Source organism: Camellia sinensis, chromosome 13 (assembly GCF_055761805.1).
Source record: "Camellia sinensis isolate YWXY chromosome 13, ASM5576180v1, whole genome shotgun sequence".
Lineage (NCBI taxonomy): Eukaryota > Viridiplantae > Streptophyta > Magnoliopsida > Ericales > Theaceae > Camellia > Camellia sinensis.
The window spans coordinates 80,479,887-80,504,293 of NC_138973.1; the positions used below are offsets into that span (position 1 = coordinate 80,479,887).

The 24,407-nt window shown below is 39.4% G+C and overlaps 1 protein-coding gene across 1 annotated transcript; it reads right to left on the reverse strand.

Annotated features, from left to right (window-relative positions):
• Positions 1 to 1,159: 1,159 nt before the first annotated feature.
• Positions 1,160 to 5,222, reverse strand: LOC145805510 (putative RING-H2 finger protein ATL21B). The gene is made up of 2 exons (XM_082900663.1): positions 4,451 to 5,222; positions 1,160 to 1,664 (listed from the first exon to the last, which is right to left on the reverse strand). Exons 1-2 carry the CDS (start codon positions 5,220 to 5,222, stop codon positions 1,198 to 1,200), a joined length of 1,239 nt encoding a protein of 412 aa, XP_082756789.1. The 3' UTR covers positions 1,160 to 1,197.
• Positions 5,223 to 24,407: the final 19,185 nt, after the last annotated feature.

The following is a 24,407-nucleotide window of genomic DNA, read 5'->3' on the forward strand; positions in this document are numbered from 1 at the left end:
TCCATCAATGACTTTCTCTTCTCACTAGAAGGTTTGAAATCCCATCAAATTAACACTCAGAGAAGGATTTTGTATCATTGATCCTCTTTTGTATTTCTGCTTTCTGATCATCATTGTATTTCTAGGTCGAGATCCCGAGTTGGGGACTCGCCAACCCACCTCCTTTTTTGGTCTTAGTTTGCACATGATTGGGCTATATAATGGATGCCAACATAGTTGGGATGTGTTCTATAGCTATGATGCATCTTTTATCTAGGCCTCATCTTTGTATCTCTTCTTTCCTATTATCAAAAAAAAAAAAAACAAAAAGGGTTTATCCATTTCAAGCAAGACTTGGTATAATCGTCTTACTGCCTCGAGTCATTTCCGTTAATTTTCTGTGTCTAGGTCCTCTTCTCATATAAAAATCCTCTATTCAAAATTTTATTTATATGCCGTAATTGCACTAACGGCATGACTTGGTAAAAATATCGAGAAATAAATTTCAAAACATGTATAATCGTAAAAGTAAAAGTGCTGGTGTCTAATTTAAATCAACCAATAATAAGTGAACATGTGGCAATCAAGATATCCCAGTAAAACAATGAGAATAGGGGCACTTGTGCTAGGGGCACCGATTCAAGCAATTAAAAAAAATTGAGATTGGCTTATGTAAACAAACTTGACTATGAATTCAATTTAAACTTGGTTTGATAAGTTTGTACACATAATAAAATCTTGTTGGAAATTGAGTGGTTAAAATAATTTAATATTTCACTTAGTTTATCATTTTTAATGTAACCCTTCATTTCTTTTAACTTTAGTTTATCTCTCAAAACAAAATCTAGTGGACGAGTAACCACCACAATCACCTTCTGTAAACATATATATATATATATATATATATAACAAAAAAATATGTGAAAAACAATCTCACCACAATCACCTTCTGTAAACATATATATATATATATATATATATAACAAAAAAATATGTGAAAAACAATCTCTCTTACACTATGTTTGAATTATAAATTTAGTTAATAATTTAAAAAAGAAAAATATAAGGAAAATATCAATGAAATATAATTTAAAATTTTAACTCTTTTTTTTCTTTCCTTTCTACATCTGTATTCAATATTTATAATCTAACCATTGTGTAAGGAAAATATCCCCTGCAACGCGATAATGTTGGTGAAAATCATTGGAAAATGGTTGTCTAGGTAGTAGCCGACGACGACAAGGACAAGGACATTGTGGAGCTAGGTGTAACCACTGATGACCTGTCCGGTGGCTTCCGGCACAAGGGACACGTGGCATTCCTCCTAAGCCACTTATCTATGCAAGTAGCATGAAAATAGTGATTGCATTCTGGTATAGTTCTTAGGGTCTCTTTGGGCTGGTACTCTGCCAAACAGATTGAACAAGTGCCATCACTGGGCTTGGGCAGTTGGCTACTCTCCCCGAGCACGGTCTTCGGGTAAGACTCTATGGTGGACCCATCGAGGCCCGCCGCGATGACCAGCGGTTGGAGAGTGATCGATGGGTTAGAGAGTTCGGCATCGTGCTGGCGGCGTCGGGAATGGGTTCTGTGCTCAATGTAATATGCAAGTGCAATAATGAGGCATCCAAGCCCGGGTATTCCAACGCCTACGGCAATCCCATACTTTATAGTGCTTGGTATGCCTATAATACCAAAATTAAATACCATGAATAACCACACACATATATATATATATATTACAAATGTGAATAAAGTTATAATGAGTAATTTTTTAAAAAGAAAAATGATATTCTATGTCAAAAGTCAAATTTAAAATCAGTCAAGGTAATTTGATTTGATTGGATATATTATAAATTTATTTTAGTACTAACCAATGAACGCATGCTACATCAGTTAATTTTTAACTTGAAAAACATTGCTATTTTTTATATTAGTGATTTTGTTTATAATTTTTGTAAAATATTTTTTTTAAAATTTTAATAATCATGATTAAACCATATTTTTTAATCGTAACATTTGTCGAGTAAGAGAGGGGCAGCTGATGGGTGGTTGACCATTTTGGAAGTATTCATTAATACAGGTGACTTTTGACATGCAAAAAAAAAAAAAAAAGTGGGCATGAGTCCTATTTTATTTTTTTTATTGAACTTTTTTATAGTAAAAAACTTGTCAACATACCTTTTGGGCATAATTACTATTTTTTGTTGAATTTTTTAATAATTAAAATTCCAGGCAGTCACCTTTCCAATTTACCTTTTCAAAGGTGTCATTTAGGTCTTCTATGCAGTCCTATAAGCCAATGGCATATTAACATGGAGAGGTTGTTTGGTAGTTTAACAATACTTCACATTATTCAAATCATAACATATAAAGTTTTAAGATTTAAGAAATAGACTTTTTGTCTTTAAAATAAAATTTTTGTTACAAAAAATATTAGGAAATCAAATTCTATCATTATGTGAGTTGTTACTAAAAGGTTGTCTTGAAAAGTTAAAAAATTAATTTTAAATTTTAAAAATATTATTAATAAATACACTTTTAAAGACAAACAATTTTGTGCTAAAAATATTTATTTTTTAATATAAAAATTTTGATTGCAAAATAATAGTAATTCATTACTACGTGTTGAATTTTATCACTAAAAGTATGACAACACTTTTGACAACTAACTTATTTCGTCCCTAAAGAATAATGGCTGTGTTTGGTACAACTTTGGAACGTTAGTTCCAGAGCTGATTTGAATAGGGCGTTTATTTACAAATTTTAAAAATTAATTTCATGCTCACTTTTGAAAACACGGTCGAAGGCGGGAAAATTTGGGTAACTGGATGTCCGGTCGGTTGACCGGAACAGTGCAATTTTTTTTATGTTAATTTTTATATATTCAATAAAATATATTTTTCGAATTTTAAAAAAAAAATTATGAGTTTTAATAGAATTTTGAGTTGTGTGTTTGGTTATGAGTTGTAAGTTTTTGTATCAAATATCATATGTCACATCAAAAATTTCCTACTCAATTCAAAACTCTTTTTAAAACTCATTCACCAAATAAATTTTCCACACTCAAATCATAATTTCAAAACTCACAAACTCAAAATACAACTCTATTCTCCAATTATATTTAGAAAACTCTACCAAACGCAACCAATAATTCCTAATCTTTTGTTTCTAAAATTTTAATTTATTGTAATGTTATGTTATTTCATAGCATGTCATATTATCTTTCAAAAATCAACAATAAAATATAATAAATTCCATTAATTTAACTGATAAATATCAAATTAAAACACCCACAAACTTGCCCAAAATCAGTCAATAATTTTACCATTAACATTTATCATTTGGTTTCTCTATGCAGTCATTGTCATACATAAAAGAAACCAAAATTAATAGGAAATTGATATATTACAAGATTATTATTTTTTCTTATTGGTTCACTCCGTCTTTTAAGCTGCCGTCCTTGAATAAATTTTTTTTATTTTTTATTTATTGATTGTCTATGAGTGTTCTCCCTTCATGTGATGATTTTTTTTTGTTTTTTTGATCAGACCCTTCATGTGATAATAACTTACTAAATTGTACAATGCAAATGCAACTTTCTTAAAAAGGAGTTGATGTTCACCAAGGATCCTCTAGAGTATTTTTTTCCTAAAATTTCCTAAAGTGGTGTATTGTGTGGTTGAGATTTAATGTTGAAAAATTGATGTGACTTGTCATTAAATCTCAACCACACAATGCACCACTTTAGGAAACTTTAGGAAAAAAAAACTCTAGAGGATCCTTACTCGTTGATGTTAGCTTTTAAAAAAAATAAAATTATATTCAGCTTAAAAATATTAGCCTTTTGAGTTTATTCTAAAATTTTAAATTGAAAAAGTAAAGAAAATCACATGATAGCCACCAAACACCCTATTTTTATTTTATTTTATTTTAAGTGCACCTAATAAAAATATGTATTTTTCAAATTTTTACCTAAATAAATTACAAATAAATAAAAAACAAACAAACACAAGCAAATGGCCACAAACTTATTATTACTTTTTAGAAGGAAATGGTTTATCTCCAATTGAACTAGACATCACTGTTTGGTCCGTGAGATTCCACTACATATCTGTTCAATCATTTGAACTGTTAAGTTTTTAGATCACTTTGGTTAGGTCATCAACCCAAAAAATGAAGTTGATTTCTTATACCTAGCTGAATAATTTTATCATATTTATTTTCAAAAAAAAATATATGATTTATTTTCAAAATCATTCCCGTTCATTTTTCAGAAACAAATGTTATAAAATTATATAATTACAAATATTAGATCGACTTTATTTATTTATTTATTTTTGAGTAAACAATCTAAAAAAAAAAAAAGATTTAAAAAATAAAACTATTCAGATGATGAAAACGAGAACTGTGACAGACCGTCACAATCCCAAATAATACCATCTGATCCAATGACTCGACTAAAGAAAACTCATTCCCTTTTTGGAATTAATTCTTCTCTTTTCATGTAATTTTATTCTGGGTAGAAAATCCAGTAAAATGAAAATGAAAAATTGAAACCTATCTTGACTAGGAAGATTAAAGCATCCGATCTGCCTTCTGTTAACATTTTTGTAACCACAAGTCCCACACTTAGCTTCACACGCTACGCAACCAGGTATCCTCCACGTTAGCATAAGATCAACACCAAGAGCCCCTGGATTCTGGTACCGGTAAACCGTGTCATCTACCGGAACTGAAACCCTAGACATGTTCTGGCAACCCAGAGGCATGGAAGAACTGCTGGAAGCTACTACGACGTATTTAGGGTAATTGCTGAGGCAATAGATCGGGAATTGAAAATCATATGAGCTGTCCAATGAACAGTTGAGGAAAGTGATGTCCATAGGAAAAACTGATATGAACGGTGATCCGTAAAGGGTGAAGATTTGGAGCCTCTTGGGGATGCAGGAATCTGGGTCGTTGATGTAAATCCATTTAGTGTTGTAATCGATATAGGTTACGATGAATTCACCGGCAAGTGGGAGGGTTAGGATTGTTTGGTTCTTGGAGTTGCATGAAAGACCAAAGCCTGGAACTCCGCACCGGTCGTCTTGAAGGTTTGCTAGATGGAAAGGGAACCGGACTATCGGTGCAATGCTGCATGAGGAAGGTTGGCAATTAGTGTCTGAGAAAGCTGTGTGGGTAAAGAAGGAGAGGGTGGTGGAGAAGAAGAGGATGGTGAGGAGTTTGAAAGTCTTCATTTAGGTTGCGAAACAAACATGCAAAATTTTCAATTCATTTTAATAGGTTCATATTGGGTAATTGTGTGAGTTTACCACAGGATAGTAGTATTGAACCTTGGGCCTTTTCCACTAAAAAAAATGACACTTCAACAAACGCTATGAGGGTTTTTGCAATTTGGATTTTCTTGGAAGGAAAGATTATATTGGATAGTGATGATGGTACATATGTTGTACATGTGATGTACAATATGATTTTTATTAATTTAAGTAGTCGGATTTGATATTTTATGTAGTTTTTTTTTCAAATACACACATCACTATGTGCCTAATTATTAGTGTTTTGTAATATTTCTATATTGTTTCTACCTTTTGATTCACATAAGTAAAGACACTACAAAAACCTTTCTCATTTTTTGAGTCATGTAAACATATATTACAACAAATTAAAGTGCATAAAGAATTCATTTTTTTTTTTTTTAAATATCTTAAATGCCAACAGTGTCAACGAAATTGGACATATGGTAATGAATTATTATTCTTTTAGAATCAAATTTTCTTTTTTGATCAAAAAGTACATATATGTTTACACAAAATTGTTATGTATCTAAATTAGTGACATTTTTAGAATTTTGTCGTTAAAGATTTTTTTTTTAGATTTTTTTAATTTTCTTTTTTTTTATACTTTTCAAGACAAGACTTTCATAATGGCTCACATGAAGAATAAAATTGGTAGCCCGAATACTTTTTTGTAATAAGATTTTTACTTTTGGGGATGAAAAAAATTGATCCCTAAAATTCGTATATGTTATAATGACAAGTCATTCCTATTGGACAAGCATATAATTTTCGAAAGACTAGATAATTTCTTGTTTTTAAAGATACCCATGTGTCACAACATAAATGATATCAACAATGCTACAAATTTAGAAAAATTACCTTAAAAAGTGTATCTAAAAACCACAATTATTGTAAACATGATATTCACATTGGACCAATTTTAAATTTACACCATTTATTATGTTTAGGGACTTTGTGCTGCTAGTTTTGTATTTCGAATTTTCCTTTAGTGTTTTAGATTGGCTCCGTGCCTTCTATCTTTTTTGCTCTTGCTCTTTGGTTGATTCATGATTCTGTTTGATTTTTCACACTTTCATGTTTCTCCTTAGCTGTTTGATGTAACCTACTTGGCATTGGTGTATCAATATGCTTTCTTTCATTAATCCAAAAAAAAAAAAAAAAATTGTAACATTTTCTAAATGATATAAACTTGTCTCCAATTCCGATAATTTTATTATTTATATTATATCTCTAACAACAATTAAGAAGGTTTAAATTTAGAAAGGAAAAAAAAAAAAAAAGCATGAATCTCCTTGTTGTTCAAACTTGATAAGAACCAGAGTATGCAGCAACAGAATATGCATATGCATCAACAGAATATGCAGCATCAGTTGTAGTAGTTCGTGTAGGTTCAGTTAGTATATGTTAGTTTAGAGTTTGTTCAGTTAGTTAGAATTTGTTGTAACAAACTCTTAACCAACTCTCTTGTATGAACTATAAATAGGTGTATGCCTAAATGTCAAGTGTGTTGTGAATGAAATATTATTTTCTCATTTTTTATTATGGTATCAGAGCCAAATAGCTCTCACGAGCAAGTTTCAGTCATGGCAGTTTCATCATCTTCTCTACCACCAAATCTTAGTTTACTGATTTCAAATTTTCAGTCTCTAGTAACAGTGAAACTTGATTCTTCCAATTTCCTTATCTGGAAACATCAGCTTCAGAATGTGCTTAGAGCGACAGAGTTGTTTGATTTTGTAACTGGAGTGATTTCATGTCCAGCTCCATAGATCCTTGATCCATCTGGAAAAGTAATTGAAAATCTAGAGTTTGCAAGATGGAAGATCATTGATGCACATCTGTTAAGTTGCATTACTGCAACTCTCTCCTCCTCTGTGTTCTCCACAGTTCTTCATTGTCAACACTGTGCTCAAGTTTGGAGTACTTTAGAGAAGAGATTTACCTCACTCTCTCGATCTCACATACATCAATTGAAGAATAAACTTCAATCAGTCACCAAGAAAGGTCTCTCAATGGAGGAATATTTGACTCAGATTCACAATATTGCAGATCAACTTAGTCTTGTATCAGCTACGGTTGAAGATGAAGATCTGGTTCTGATAACACTCAACGGATTACCAGATGAATATGCAGCTTTGAAAACTACTATTCGTGCCAGAGCAGAGGTGATTACTATGACAGACTTGAGTTCCCTGCTGTGTTCTGAAGCAATCCATGTAGAAAATAAAACTAAACATGTGCTTATGAGTGATTTACCAATGGCCTGTGCTGTCACTACTGACTCTGCATCTGGATCTGCTTCATATCCTTCATCTACTAGAGGATATTCATCTAGCCATAAAGGTAGATATCAATTTCGTGGCAATAGAGGAGGAAGATATAGAGGAAATGGAAGGTATCGCAGAGGAGGTCGATATGGAGGACAGTCAGGGAGATATGATAACAGACATGATAGTCATTCGGGCAATACTTCTTATTCTTACTCTGGTTGTCAAATCTGTGGAGGTCATAACCATAGTGCTTTTGATTGTTGGTTTCGTATGGATTCCACCTATCAACCTCATCAGGCTCATGCTCCATCTAATTCTCAGTCTTTTCCACCTCATGCTTACTCGGCTACTGCAAATCAGTCTTCTTCTAATAACTCTTTTACTCCATCTGCTTCATCCACTCCATGGTACATAGACTCTGCTGCAACCAATCATATCACTAATGATTTGGCTAATCTTCAACTCTTTCAACCTTACCAAGGCTCAAACCAAGTCACTGTTGGTAATGGTCAGACTGTTCCCATTCAACACATTGGTAAGGGATTATTTCCTACTCCTCAGTATTCCTTTTCTCTTAATAATCTTCTTCATGTGCCTAACATTTCTTCTAATCTTTTGTCTGTTCATCAACTCACCAAGGATAATCATTGTTCAGTTACATTTGATTCTAACTCCTTTGTGGTTCAGGACAAGCATACGAACAAGGTTCTTCATAAAGGACCTAATATTCATGGACTCTACCATTTTGCTGATTCATCATCTTCCCTGATTCCTCAAGCTTATGTTGCTCAAGCAAAATCTCAAGTCTCTGTGTCTACCTGGCATCAAAGACTTGGTCATCCTTCCGCACTAAAACTTCATCAACTTCTTCAATACTTACCTGGACCTCTATCAAATAAAGATTGTAATTCATTAGCTTGCACTTCTTGTAGTGTTGCTAAGATACATAGGTTGCCTTTCAAGTTGTCTACTTCTACTGTTAATAAGTCTTTTTCTCTTGTGCATAGTGATGTTTGGGAACCATTTAATGCCTCTCTCAATGGTTATAAATACTATCATTTGTTTGTTGATGATTTCACAAGATTTACTTGGATTTATCCTCTTTATGTTAAGAGTGAAGTTTTTTCCACCTTTCTTTTGTTTAAAGCTTATGTGGAAAAACAATTTGATACAGTCTTGAAAATTCTCAGAACTGATAATGGAACTAAGTTTGTTAATCATCAAATGGATAGATATCTTGCTGAAAATGGTATTCTCCATCATCTCACTTGTCCTTATACTCCAGAACAAAATGGCATTGCAGAGAGAAAACATCAACACATTGTTGAGACAGCTATTGCACTAATGTATCACTCTAGCATGCCTCTTACCTATTGGTTTGAAGCTCTAGCTACAGCTGTGTTTCTTATAAATAGGATGCCTAGTTTGTCTCTTCATCATAAATCGCATTTTCAGTTACTCTTTCATGCTCTTCCAGATTATGAATTTTTCAAAGTCTTTGGTTGCCAATGTTTTCCATGGCTTCGACCTTATATTGATCATAAACTTCAACCAAGATCTTCACCTTGTGTTTTCTTAGGTTACCATCCTTCCACTAAAGGTTACTGGTGTTTAGATCCTTCTACTGGAAAAATATTTTTGTCTAGACATGTCTTATTCAATGAGTCTTGCTTTCCATTTACTACTCATACACCTACTCCTCCTACACTACCTAATCTTACATCATTTTTCTGGACTTCTTCTCAGTCTACCACCTCTACCAAACCTCACCTGCCTGTCCTTTCCTCATCTTTTTCTGCTCCTTCTACCAGTTCTGTTCCTACTACACCTGCAGTCCCTACAGCACCTGCTACTTCTGCTATTCCTGATACTTTTACTACTGTTCCTAATTCTTCTTCTTTTCCTATTGAATCCAATTCTTCTTCTTTTCCTATTGAATCCATTTATATTCACCTGCCACTTCTTCCTTCTCACTCTATTTCTTGTAATACTCACCTTATGACTACTCGGTCAAAAGCTTCTTCTCTTTCTCAGCACCTTGCAGCTCCTTCTTGTCATCTTACTCACACTCCTCCAGTTGATCTTACTTGTACTGAGCCTCAGAATGCTTCTCAAGCTTTAACTTCTCCTATCTGGCTTAATGCTATGAATGAGGAGTTTCAAGCTCTCCATAAACAAGGTACTTGGACCCTTGTTCCTCCTTCTTCTACCAAATCTGCTATTGGCTGCAAGTGGGTGTTTCGTATTAAAAAAAATTCAGATGGTACCATTGCTCGTTACAAGGCTCGCTTAGTTGTGAAGGGATACTTGCAACAAGAAGGAATCGATTATGATGAAACATTTAGTCCTGTTACAAAGCAACCTACTATTAGGATTCTCTTGTGTCTTGCACTTCAAAATCAATGGCCTCTCAAGCAGTTGGACATCTCCAATGCTTTCTTACATGGTAAGTTGGATGAAGAGGTATATATGTTACAGCCTCAAGGTTTTGTTGATTCCACCTTTCCTCATCATGTGTGCAAATTGCACAAAGCTTTATATGGCCTCAAGCAAGCTCCTCGAGCTTGGTACTCCACCTTCTCATCTTTCTTACTTACTCAAGGTTTCTGTCATAGTTATTCTGATCCTTCTCTCTTTGTAAAAAAGACCTCTACTAGTATCACTATTTTGCTCATTTATGTTGATGACATTCTGCAAACTGGAAGTGATCCTAGTTTGATTCAAGCATTACTTGCTCAGATGCATGTGGCCTTTTCCATGAAGGAACTAGGAGATGTCTCATATTTTTTAGGCATCTCTGTTCAAGCTCTTTCCACTGGTTATTTTTTATCTCAACACAAATATGCACAAGAACTGCTCCATAAAGCTGGTATGCTTCATTGTAAATCATGCTCCACACTTATTGCTCTGAAGTCTTCTGCTGGTCCTTCCTCCACTGATGTGCTTCCTTATGCTCAGCCTTCCTTTACAGAAGCATCGTTGATGCTTTGCAATACTTAACCATCACATGCCCTGACATTGCCTTTGCTGTCAATCAAGCGTGTCAGCATATGCAAGCCCCAACTAATGCTCACTTTGCTCTCGTTAAACGCCTGCTCAGATATATTCAAGGCACTGTTTCTCATGGTCTTACTTTCAAAAAAGGGTCTTATGATCTTCATGCCTTTACTGATTCCAATTGGGCCGGGATTGTACTGATAGACGCTCTACTTCTGGCTTTTGTATCTATCTTGGCTCCAATCTTATCTCTTGGTCCTCTAAAAAACAACCCACAGTGTCAAGATCTTCCACAGAGGCTGAATATAGGTCTATGGCTCACACTACCGCCGAAATTTGTTGGCTTCAACAATTGCTCAAAGAGTTATATGTTCCTGCTTCTGCTGTGCCTGTGTTATGGTGTGACAATGTTTCTGCTATGGCCTTAGCCTCCAATCCCGTGTTCCATTCTAAATCTAAACACATAGAGGTGGACTGTCATTTCATTCGGGACAGAGTGGTCTCTAAACAAATTTCTTTGGCTTATATTGCTACTGATGATCAGATTGCTAATATCTTTGCTAAGCCCCTTTCTTCTCCTCAGTTTCTCTATCTTAAATCCAAGCTTCTGGTGCTTCCTAGCCCCATCATCTTGAGAGGGACTGATAAGAACCAGAGTATGCAGAACCAGAGTATGCAGCAACAGAATATGCATATGCATCAATAGAATATGCAGCATCAGTTGTAGTAGTTCGTGTAGGTTCAGTTAGTATCTATTAGTTTAGAGTTTGTTCAGTTAGTTAGAATTTGTTGTAACAAACTCTTAACCAACTCTCTTGTATGAACTATAAATAGGTGTATGCCTAAATGTGTGTTGTGAATGAAATATTATTTTCTCATTTTTTATTAAAACTGAGCCTCCGTTTGGGAAGTGGGTTGGCTTTTTGGCTTTTTGGCTTTTTTGACTATTTGAGCCTAGGCTCAAAAGCTTGGTTTGGGAATGACTTTTTGGCTTTTTGGCTTTTTGACTTTTTTTGTGAGAGAAGAGTGTAATGATTATGGGTTGGATGTGATATTTTATCTGTTGTGACTCAAATAGCCTATTCTGTCTTTTGTAGCTCAAAGAGCCAAAAGAGCCTAAATGAGCCCTTCCCAAACGACACCTGAATAGCATCAAGTAGATAGAGTAGTTTCACTAACTGTAATCATAGGATTAGAATTTACTTTTAAAGATTTCTTCAATTAATTGCAAATTCTATCTCTTTATGTCTAAAATTTCCGTTTATTTTTATATCTTCTTAATTGTTTCCTTTGCAACAGGCCCTTTGTGGTCATCGAAGTAATATTTGTTGTCGAGATAAAAGAACCTCCAATTCAATTGTTTAATTTATTTTGGTTCAAGAATATTTTGTAAGGATTATTCAATCCATGTTAGGCATGTTTAAAATGACTAAACTATTATTAAAAGAAGAAATAAAACACCAAACAATATATTAACGAGTGTTTTAAACATAGTTGTTAATAAGTTTGAAATAATAGCACTTTTTTTTTTTAATTAAAGTTGCATGTAACAAAGAATGTATAATAATTTTAAGCATTGTTATTGTACGGGAAAGAAATATACCTTCTCGTATAATCCTGTTGACCAAATCCACGCTCCTTCGTACGACGTCGCTTTATCACCTGAAAACACAAACGTGAGCTAGCCGGCGGGTGTGTGCCGGAAACCTCTCCGATGCCTAAGTCAGAAAACTTGACAAATAAACAAAGCTCAATGTTCTCAGAAAGCAAAATTATGCTGTGTTCTGTTACCTCCTCCAAGGTGATGTTTGTGATCTTTTATAAGTTTCGAGTGGCACAATCCTAGTAGGACTTGTACTCCTCCATGCAGAGTCCTCCTAAGATTCATACTCCTAAGGATAATACTTATCCTTTTACACCCCCCCCCCACTGCTTAAACCAAGTGGGATGGTTTTTACTTTGGCCGAACGACGATATGACCGAAATAAGCTTGGCTATGCAGAGCCACTGAGTAGGCCGAACTATTCTTAGTTCAGTTCTTACGTTTTACTCCATCCTTATTTCGGTTTCCTCATGTACAACCCATGGTGTGCATAAACCGAACTTCCGAGTAGCAAGGTTCTGACCGTTCTAACCATAATACGCCGTGACCGGACTAACTCTGAGACCGGCATAACGCCAAGTTACCTCCGGACCAGAGTAACTATACCTCCCTGGGCCGGAGTAACCATACCTCTCCTGGGCTGGAGTAGCTACACTTCTCCTCGGCCGGAGTAGCTACACTTCTCCTGGGCCGGAGTAACATTGCGGCCTTTTCACCTAGTCCTCGGAACTTTGGGCCACAAAGCCCATCACATAGCTCGGCCCAATTTTTACCTAAAAATTACCCTCTCAATTGCCCCTTAATTCCATCTACACAGCATGATTGGGATTATCAGTCTACCAACCGAGCTGAAGTTATTAAGCCTTTCCAGCCGAGCTAAAAACCCTTTAGCTTCTCCAGCTGTAGACGTCCCCGAACGCCCCGGGAGGAACGAGCTCCCGTTCCGTTCATATTGGGGTCACCACAGCTCAGGACTCTTAAATTTGTCACGGTTCTAAGTCTGAACCAAAGAGTCCAAATTCGGCAAATCGTTTTGAGAAAAAATAGATTTTTTGAAAGAAGTGCCAAACATGAACTGCTTTGCCAGATACAGAGTCGCCACCTAAATATTTTATTTTGGGAAATTTAGGAAACCCTGACTCGGTGCCAAAAGGCCATGTGTCCGTCATCACCAAAGTTGCCTCGGCTCGGGAACTTGGGTACGATTGGGGAAGGTCACTTCGTGAGCACCCCCGCTCGCCTGATCAAAGATCGGCCTCTACTAACCATAATATCAATTTTTGAAAACTTTGTGTGTCCTTATTCCGGTTATTAGCCTAGGTTACTATGTGATGCACACAACATATAAGTATAGACTGAGTTGCCTGAATTGGAACAAAACATTTCATGCTTGTTTATTTGAAAATGGTTTGCTACTCGCAAGTAGGCTTAAAATGCAGATTTTGCCACCCGCAGGTGGGCTTAGAAAACAATGGTTTTGTCACTATCTAGTGGGCTTAAAACAAATATTTGATGAATTGTCCCAATCCAAACAACCCAACCTTCACCCACAGGCATTCAGGCAGTTATACCATATAAGCAATTAGCCTCATGGTAAGCATGCTATTCATGGCATTCACTCACACACATGCAAGGATGCTAAAGCATAAAACTCACCGAGTACTCCAAGCTAAAAAAAGAAGTTTATTAGAAATCATGCATGATCCTAAATATACAGAAATGCCTAATGTAACACATGCAAAAATGCAATTATGGCAGGCTCGGCTATTCTAAACATGGCATATGGAATGCGACAACTGACATGTATTCACTTTGGAATTGAAAGTACAATGCAGTTAGTATGGTGCGCCGAGCCTGGTGCATGCAAAAACAGATGAATGATGCAAACATGCTATCATACTGTATGCTAATTGAAATATGCCCTAATCTAACCATCATAAGCGGATAAATAAAAGGGAGAAAGACGTGGGGTTGGAAGACATACAACACACACACGCACACTTATTACAGTTGTGCCATCGCGCAGAGGGTCCGAATAAATATACAGTCCTAAATAAAAGAATATTACAGTCCAAATATTACAGTCTAAATAATATACAAATTCCTAATTAATTAACAAATTAACTAAGAAAATAAATAAAATTGGCATGCAAGCCAGAGACTGCCTTGCTTCTGATGGATGATGTACATTTAGGCTGCCTTGCACGGAAATCCACCGGGATGCCCCAATTAGCCTCTGTTTAGCAGTTTATTCTTGGAAAGCGCGCCGAGCCCCGGAAGACTGCTGATTCCTGATTTTGCTGCAACAGAGAGCAGGAAAGGGGCATAGCAGTGTATTTTCACAAATATATGCATGCCTCGATCCTCGTGTCACCAATCACGCATACCGAGGCATGATGGCCGAGGAGTCGAATTGCACAATTCAATATAGGATGAATGCACATGAAAACACAATAAAACCTAACTCCATCATGGATGATCCGGAGTGTCGGTGACTGGGGAATTGAGACACATTCCGTCACTCGGAGTACAGAATGTATCTCGTTTCCCGTGCCCGGGCTAACTCCTATCCCGAACACGATGCAATATGCATGACATGCATGAATGCAACTAAGATACAGCCTAACATGCACAATGCTATGAAAATGAGATGCCTCGAAATGCGTGCACACGAGCACGCAAACTGAGGAAATGCATGAATGCGATCTAAGATACAACCTAGTATGCACTATGCTGTAAAAATGAGATGCCTCGAAATACGTGCACACGGGCACGCAAACCGAGGCAATGGCATATGCAATGTAAATGACATGGAAATGTGATATGGGCTTACACTAATATGAGAGAGCCTCAGCCGCACTCACATAAGAGGCCGGTGAATAAAAATGAAGTGCCTCGAAATGCGTGCACACGGGCACGCAAACCGAGGCAATGGTATATGCAATGCAATGGCATGGAAATGGCATATAGAATGCAACATGGACTTATACTAACATGAGAGAGCCTCAGCCGCACCCACATAAGAGGCCGATGGATGAAAATGAAGTGCCTCGAAATGCGTACACACGGGCACGCAAACCGAGGTGATGACATACGCAATGCAATGGCATGGAAACGGCATATAGAATGCAACATGGACTTATACTAACATGAGAGAGCCTCAGCCACACTCACATAAGAGGCCGATGGATGAAAATAAAGTGCCTCAAAATGCGTGCACACGGGCACGCAAACCGAGGTGATGACATACGCAATGCAATGGCATGGAAACGGCATATAGAATGCAACATGGACTTATACTAACATGAGAGAGCCTCAGCCGCACTCACATAAGAGGCCGATGGATGAAAATGAAGTGTCTCGAAATGCGTACACACGGGCACGCAAACTGAGGCGATGGCATACGCAATGCAATGGCATGGAAACGGCATATAGAATGCAACATGGATTTTCAGCATTGAAATGTGGGGGAAAACAGCCCCGAAATGAGGCGAAAACACACCCGATGCATGGGATCTCTCCCGAAATGCAAAATTAGGCACATAGAATGAACTACAGCTATACAAAGCATGCATAATTGGTACATGAGATGAAAAGACAGAAGCAAGGCAGCCTCAAAATAAGAATTTTTACAGTACAAATCATGGCCAAACAGCAAGCAAAGATAGGGCAACAATGGCATGCAAAAATGACCCTAAACATGAGATTATGAAGCAACTCACAGCTGCTAACTCCAAATAGGTTAGAGCCCTTCAACAACATTGAAGAGGGGCCAAAAATAAGCCATTTTACAGAACTGTAAAAACTCTAAAAACAAACATAGATATGGCTAAGCTCTTATGCAAGAAAAAGGGCCAAAAGGTGGCCAAAGAGGCAAGTGGTATATGAAAAGCCCAAACTGAAAAATTCCCTTCTACAACATTGAAGAGGGACCAAAAATATGACTATTTACAGAACTATAAAAACCCCAAAACAGTATACAAACATGCTAGAAATGCAATGCAAAATGAGGCTCAAAAGTGGCTATAACACAAAGTATACAAAATATTCATCAAACAGCCAAAGACCCTCAATGAAATATGAAGACTGGGCCAAAATAAGACTATTTTTAGTACTGTAAAAAGGCCAAAAACCGAAGCATGATAGGCTACCAAAACATGCAAAAATGGGGACCAAAGAGGGAATATAAAGGCAAGTGTAGCATGGAGGTCCCAAACAGGGTTGAGCCCTTCTTAAATGTTGAAGAGGGGCGCAAAATAATCCTGTTTTTAGTTCTGTAAAACGCCCAAAAATGGAAGCATAATGGGCTGCCAAAGCATGCAAGAAAATGGCATTCAGGGGAGATATTGAAGCAAGTGCAATATGGAGGGCTCAAACAGGGTTGAGCCCTTAAGAAAAAGTGAAAAAGAGCTCAAAATAAGGCCACTTTCAGTTTTGGTTGGAGCTCAAATATACAAGAAAGAGGGAAAGTGAACTTACCCTTGAAGACTTGACTTTGGTTGCCTCTTGGCTTGAGTTTGTGGCTCCTTAGGCCTTGGAGAACACCTTCAATCTTCTGGAATGGAGGATGGAAGGGTGGGGGGTGGTGGTGTAGAAGGAATGGTGGTGTAGGACTTGGAAGTTTTTCAAGGAAATAAGAGAGATGAAGAGAGATTCTTGTATTCAAGCTTGAAGAGCAAATTTTCTAACCCCTTAACTCTATGTTGCCTACTGATTATATGGGCAAAAAAGGGGGAGTAGAGGAGGGGCAAAGGTGAGGGAAAATTAGGCAAGTTTTCCCCCACAAAATATCCCCCGGATTGGGATATTTTCTGGGGGAAACAGTTATACAGCTGTAAAGTGGATGTTGTAAGGATCATGGCCGGCTGGTTTTTGGAGCTCCAGGTGGCCGGCCGGCCACCTCCCCTAGCCGGCCGGCTAGGGGTCAAAAGGGTCAAGTTGAAATAGTGGCCGGCCACCACTTTTTAGGGTCCTCCAATGTGTGTACAACACAACCCTATGGCTCAAAATTCAAGAAAAAGGGCCTAGGCTGTTCAACATTAGCCCGGAAGGAGGGGTTCAAAAGGGTCAAGCAACATTACTGGCCGGCCACTAACTTTTAGGATCCTCCCAAGTGTGTACATCACAAATATGTGGTTTGGGATTGAAGAAAGTGGCCCCAAGGTGTTCAACATTGGCTCGGAAGCGCGAAAAACGGGCGTCGGAGGGCGAAAATGGAATATAACTGGTTGCCAAGATAATTGCTGGCCTCCCACCCTCCGGTGACCTTCCTGGTGATGAAACAGAGGCACCTGCCAAAAATGAACGAAAAGCAATGCAAAACGAATGCTCGGGGGCCAAAACACGCAGTTCGGGGTCCCGAAAATGGGCTGCCAAGCACCGAAAGTGGCGTTCGGCCACGAAGTGGGTTTCTCAGGCCCCAGTGTCCCTTGAAAGGGAGAAAATAAGATGTATGCCAAAATTTAGAGCAAACGGAGATGGTTAAGCGGTCCCGAACCGAGGCACACGGCCAACGGTCCCGAAAAACCGGAAACCGGGCTCCGAAATGGGAAAAATGGCCTACGGCCACAAAATGTAGCCCACGGCCACTGAGAGATGGTCTACAGGACCTCTCCCTCCCCTCAGGAAAAGAAACAGAGAAAACCGAGTCTGGTTCGCAAATCGAGGCAAGGCACAGAAGAGGGTTCGGAAGTCCGGAGGCAGGGCTCGCAGCCAAGACTCTGAAACTTCTGAACGAGCACATTATGCAATATCACCAAGCACTCAACTGGTGACGTCTAAGTCTTAAGGTCGGTCAAAAATGGGGTGTCTACAGTTGCCCCTCTTTGACAGAACTCAAAAGTCACAACTGACGGGAGTGAATGTCAAAGCCCAGAGACGACCCATTTTTGACAAGGCCGAAGACTTAGACAAACATACAAAATAGCGAAGAAATGTGCCCGCAGGCATGCCCGCAGGCAGGGGCAAAATGCAAATGATAATGCAAGAAGCCGAACATAACTTATGATCATGCAAATGCAGCAAGCTGTAATGAAGCAAGTATTCGCAAGTAGATGCAACAATTTTAAGCAAGAATGCAAAGCAACAACTACAATTTATGCAGTTAAGAATGCAGAGAATCATTCAATCCTCGTCGCGTTTTACACGGAGAAGATACGATACCTGCGCGATTCGTCTGGTCGCACCAGCCTCAAATGAACCGTACATACAATATCGTGCCCGATGGTGCTGGGGATCTCTCGCTTCTTCTCAGTTGAACCACAGGTACTACTTTTCTCCCTGACTATGGTTGCAGCTTTCCCTATTCTCCAACAGGGTGACAGACTAGGTTGGATCAGTATCCAGAATTGAGGTGCATACAGATGCTATCTCAATCTATGGGGCTGCCATACAGATTTCAAGCCGAGGATACACCCCTGGGTATTTAAACCAGACTTTAGTCTCGGAAATCCCGAACCTTTGCGTTCTAGGCATAGGCCATTCGAACTCTAGTTTCCACCGTCTCAGTTGGTCTCCTAGGAACTCACTGCAAACACAGGCAGGTGGCTATACCAGACCACCAGAAGTCGTTCGGGCGCGACAAACACCAAAGGAATTGCACCTTTAGAGGATTTATGGTCTCCTAGACCAGGGAGTGCACAAGACAGTGCGATGCAGAGTGAATGCACAAAACAGTGCCAAACAGATGCACAAAATAGTGCGATGCTAAAGGTGTACAAAACAGTACGAGCAAGGTGAATGCACAAAACAGTGCGATACAGATAAGGTGCGCAAGATAGCGCGATACAATGCACTAACAAGTACAGGTGAGATGCGCAAGATAGCGCGATGAAATGCATGCAAAATGCAAGTAAGGTGCACAAAACAGTGCAATGCGCAAGAAAGCGCGAGTGATTTTGAAATGCACTAAACAGTGCGAGTGATGTGCGAAATGTAAACTGCACGAAACAGTGCGATGCACAAAATAGCACAAATGATAAACTGCACAAAACAGTGCGATGCGCAAAATAGCGCGAGTGATAAACTGCACAAAACAGTGCGGTGCGCAAAATAGCGCGAGTGATTTTGAAGTGCACAAAACAGTGCGATACGCTAAACAGCGCGATTGAAATGCACTAAACAGTGCGATACGCTAAACAGCGCGATTGAAATGCACTAAACAGTGCGATACGCTAAACAGCGCGAGTGATTTTGAAATGCACAAGACAGTGCGATACGCTAAACAGCGCGATTGATTTGAAATGCACTAAACAGTGCGATACGCTAAACAGCGCGATTGAAATTGAAATGCAATGCACAAAATAGTACGAGTGAGATACAACCACAAGATGCACAAGACAGTGCTAGTGAGATACAAAGTGTAAGTGCACAAGATAGTGCGAGTGAGATACAACCACAAGATGCACAAGACAGTGCTAGTGAGATACAAAGTGTAAGTGCACAAGATAGTGCGAGTGAATGCATGTTCTATGCAAATGAGGTGCATTTTTTATGCAAGTATGGAAGAGTGCATTTTCTATGCAATATTGAAAGCAAGCATATTCTATGCATGAAACAAGGAAAGCATATTCTATGCGGAATCGAAAGCAAGCATATTCTATACATGAATCATAACGATGCGCGGCACGCATGCAACAACAGTGTATATGAGAGTTCACATTCTATGTAGTAGAGGAGCATCAAATATGTACTCTGGTGCCTCTGATTTACCTCTTAGAGGACTTTGCAACACACTCAGCTCAAAAAGGGCACACCCTGTTCATATTGGCGAGAGATAACATCTGCTGCTACTGCTTTAATTGCCGTTCTGGCTTGAAGCATGCTTAAGCTTGGAGTAGAGGCACACTCATTCTTCGGGGCATTGGCAAGGCCTGAAGAGGTACATATGGAATGCAATCTCAGAATTTTCTAAAGGTGAAACACACTCAGATGCTCAAAATTTTCCCTATTTTCTTTTGCTTTGTAGTCTGGAACTTATATAGCTTCAGATAGGTCCTTGTTTTACCGTTCACACTTATCGGGGGTGGACCCTGCAGTTTTATGAAAGAACAAATCCTGTTTTGCACAACTGTGGAGAATGGCACAACACTCTGAGCACAAGATGATTTTTTGAAATTGAGAAATGAGTTCTTAACCGGGTATTGAGCCTACGACCGCACACAGTGAAAAGGACTCAGAAACGGAAAACAAAAGGTAAACAACCTAAACACATCGAGTAACACTCAAAGCGACTCACAACAAGAATCGAGACAGACAAAATAAAACACAAGACTCAAATGTGCACATGGAGCCTGTTTCCCCGGGTATTGTTTCCCACCCTTTCTCATTTGTGATCCTCTCGTCACTCGGCCCTCAAGCTCTATTTTTCTTAAAAAGCCCTCTTCTCACTTTTTCTCTCATCGCACATCTTTCTATTCTTCAATCTCTCATTTTTTTTTCAATCCCTCCCCTGGGCGGTTGATGGATAAACAGGAAGTCGTGGGCCCTTGCCCCTGGTATTCTACCAGCTTTTGATTCTCGTTCACAACAGTGAATTTCTTCCAAAGAAGGGCTGCGCTACAATTGGGTGTGTAGCAAATCTGCAGCTGACATCGGTTGACGATGCTCTGCTGGGGAGTTTGGGCGTGATCAGACTTGTCTAGATAAAGGAGTGGAATATCTTGTCCCATTCCGGTTTGTGCTTCGCACTTGGCTTGATACCTTGTTGCTTGGAGGATGAGGGAACCTTCAGCCGTTTTGTGATCAGCCTCGGTGGTGCCCTTTTCTGGCGAATATGGTGCCCTTTCGGCAAGTAGAGTTCCCTTTCTGGCAAGTAAGTTGACAACAGGAGGAAGACAGAACATCTGACTCAACTGTGCCCCTATTTCATCATTTTGACCATTTTTTATTTTGGTTTTAAAATAATTTTGACCAATCATGAAAGTTAGATTAACATGCTTGTTCAATTTTTGATTTGAAAATCATACAAGTCAGGCCATGAGCATTGAAAATTTTCCCCTCTTTTTTTTGTTTTGTTTTTTTTGTTGTTTTTTTTGTGGTCCAAGAAATGGTCCAGTTCTTGGAAAAGATGAAACAATTTTCGAGAAAATTAGTCAACCTCAATAAAAATTCTCAAAGACTATTTTCCCAAACGGCCGATGCTTAACAAGGGCGGAACTTACTCTTGAGACGTACAACCTCGGATCTGGACGAAAATTGCCCCCTTGCTCGAAGAGAGCTGCATGGCAACGGAAAGTTGCCCCTTGTTTGAAAGGCGCCGCAGCGCATTGAATGGCAACGGAAAGTTGCCCCTTGTTTGAACGGCATCGCGGCGCGTTGAACGGCAACGGAAAGTTGCCCCTTGTCTGAATGGCACCGCAGCGCATTATAATCAGTCCTCGAAGTGATGATTACAACCGAACTCTCGGATACAGAGAAGGCAAAGATTATCAGAACCATTACATGGACATGATCGAATTTGAAGTGTTTTAGGGCTGGACTTCAGAATGAAGTTGCCTACGTATCCCAATGATGGGAATCAAGCCTTACGTAGTTCGGGGCTAAGGTACACTCGGGTATTAACCTCTCCTTTTTAGGCTCTAACTTTTGCCAAGGCGCCCGTTGCGGGTTTTCGACCTTGCGAGCTTTGTTTTTCTTTTCTTTTCAATTCTTTTCATTTCTTTTTCCTTTTTTTTTATTTTCTTTTTTTTGTTCCTTTTTTTTTTTTTGCATCTTTCCTTTTTTTGTTCTCTTTTTTTTGTTTTCTTTTGCATTTTTTGTATTGCTTCTTTTTTGTATTTTTCTCTTGCTCTAACTTTTGCCTGGGTCGCCCTTCCGGGTTTTCGGCCCAGCGAGCCTCTCAAGGGTAAAAATGTAACGAGTCCATACCAAATGGTTTTGAGATCCTGAAATTATCTAAATCCAGGAGAATGGCTGCTGTTCTAGCTTCGTAAGCTTCTCCTGATGAGATCTGATCTTCTTGATCTGACTTTCTTGCCTCTTGTTCGAGGGTTGCTTTGAATCTGGCCACGCAGGCCTCACATCGTAGTTGACCGTCGAACCTTCTGAATTCAAGGTTTGGAAGCGAAGGGGTTGAGTCTCGAGGCTGAGAGCGATCCTAGGCTGTACAATCTCAAGAGCGATTCCACACAGGTCTTCGCAGGACCGCGCAAAACATTTTGTTTTTGAAAATTTTTTAAGAAAATGACAAATCGCTCGCGCTGAAGGTAGTGTGAAACCAGTCTGGATCAAGCCAGGGTCCTTCTCAGTACTCACGCTAACAAGCATGATTTCATTCATTAGGGCTTGGCACGCCTCTCTTTCTCTCAATTGATCAAAGTTTTGCAAATCCCGAGGAATTCCTTCCTCTTCGTTTTCACCGCAGTGTTCAAAAACTTTGAAAAACTTAGGTTAATGGAATGATTTTGGGGTGCAGAAGAGTAGGCGAAGAGTACCGCTGTTTCATTCAAACTTTCTAGCACAACTGGCACAGAGTAGAAGCAAGCACAAAGCATAAAAAACCACTGCTGTTTCATTCAAATCTGTTGGTATAACTGGCTCCAAGGCAGAAACAGACTCACAAGGAAGCGAAAAGACAGACGCAAAACAAAATAATGATATCCGAGGTAACACCCCCGGAATCATCCGACTTCTGTACAACAGGACTGACTCGATATAACAAGACAGACCCTACTGACTCAGTAAGAAAAGACTGACTCTGTACAAAACAACAAGACTGACCCAATACCCAAGTCAGACAGTACAAAGACCGGCATTCACAAATGCTCAAAACAGTGCGTGTCATACACCATATCTGGAGTAAACTGAGCGCTGCCTGCAGGTGGTTCATCCCTCTGATCAGATCACATTATCCCCCAAGTTCACTGATCAAGTGCCGATAGACTTTGCAGGACCTGGTGCGGGGATGACTCCATTGTCAAATAGATCCTGTACTTCATGGCGAAGACGGAAGCAGGCGTTGGTAGTATGGCCAGTTTGTTGATGGTACGCGCAGTACTGGGTAGTATCATGTGTAGCCGGAAGAGGGTTCGGGAGAGGCCGAGGCTCAGGGGGTTTGAGATGGCCTTGTCCGACAAGGATTTGGAATGCTTTGGACAAAGGCATATAGAGGGCATGGAAGACCCTCCGACCTCGGGGTTGGTACTTCAAGACTTGTGGATTTTTACTGGGCGCACCAGCAAAGGGATTGGCAGGTGCTGGCCTGGTTTGCCGATCTCCTCCGAGTGGAGGATTAGAGATAGCAGGATCGTCTCTAGTATGACAGTCCTTCTCCCGATGTTCCCTTTGATTCAGACCGCCCCCAACTTGAGCAGCGAAAGTGTCATCCACAGCTTTTGCAACAACTGCGAGGACTTGCTCTTTGTTCAGTCCCTCAGCTTAAAAAGCCTCAATATCCCACCGAAGGTGTTCATGGGGACCAATGCCTGCCCCTACCTTGCTCCTACTAGTCGCTTCCACTTTGTCAAGAGATTGGCTTTCCTCAAATGCAGCCCGTCCCAACATCGGGGAGTCTTTCGACATGAAGTTCCCGGTATGTGGTGTGGTCGATGATGGGGCCAATGTCCCGGAGGCCAGATCCGTCACGGTTTTTTGAAGATCTTTAATCATTCCCATCAACTCGGAAGTAGTGGGTTCAAGGGTTTGAGATGGTTGAGGTTCAGGTGCACCCATCATGTATAGGTCCATGCTTTCTGGGATAAACACCTCAGGCTTGGTTAGATGGGCCGGGGTGATGTATATGCTGGGGTCATAGGTGGATGGCAGTATGTGGATGAGATTAAGGTAAACAGGAGATGTTTGGTCATTGGGGTCTGAAGGTGGAGCTATCGTCCGGTTGTCGATGAGATTTTGGACCTCATGACGAAGGCGGTAGCAACGGTCGGTGCCATGACCGCACTGCTGATGGTACATACAGTACTTGGAGGGGTTATGTCTGGCTGGGAGTGGGTTGGGAAGAGGTTGAGGATCGAGGGGTTTGAGATGCCCTTTTTCCATCAAGGCTTTTAGTGTGCTAGTCAGGCTCATATAGAGGGGGGTGAAAGTTCTACCTTGAGCTCGGACTGGGCCGGTTGTTTCTATGCTTGGTTTGGCAAAAGGGTTGGCTGTGGTGACTGTATTGATTTCGGTGGGTTTGGGAATAGCGCTACTACCAGCGTTGGTACTCCCTGAAATCACCTTCTTTGTCAGTTCCCTTGTCTTGGGAATGATCCCGCTGTTGAACGCATTCTCGACTTGAACCCCCAGTTCATGCAAACT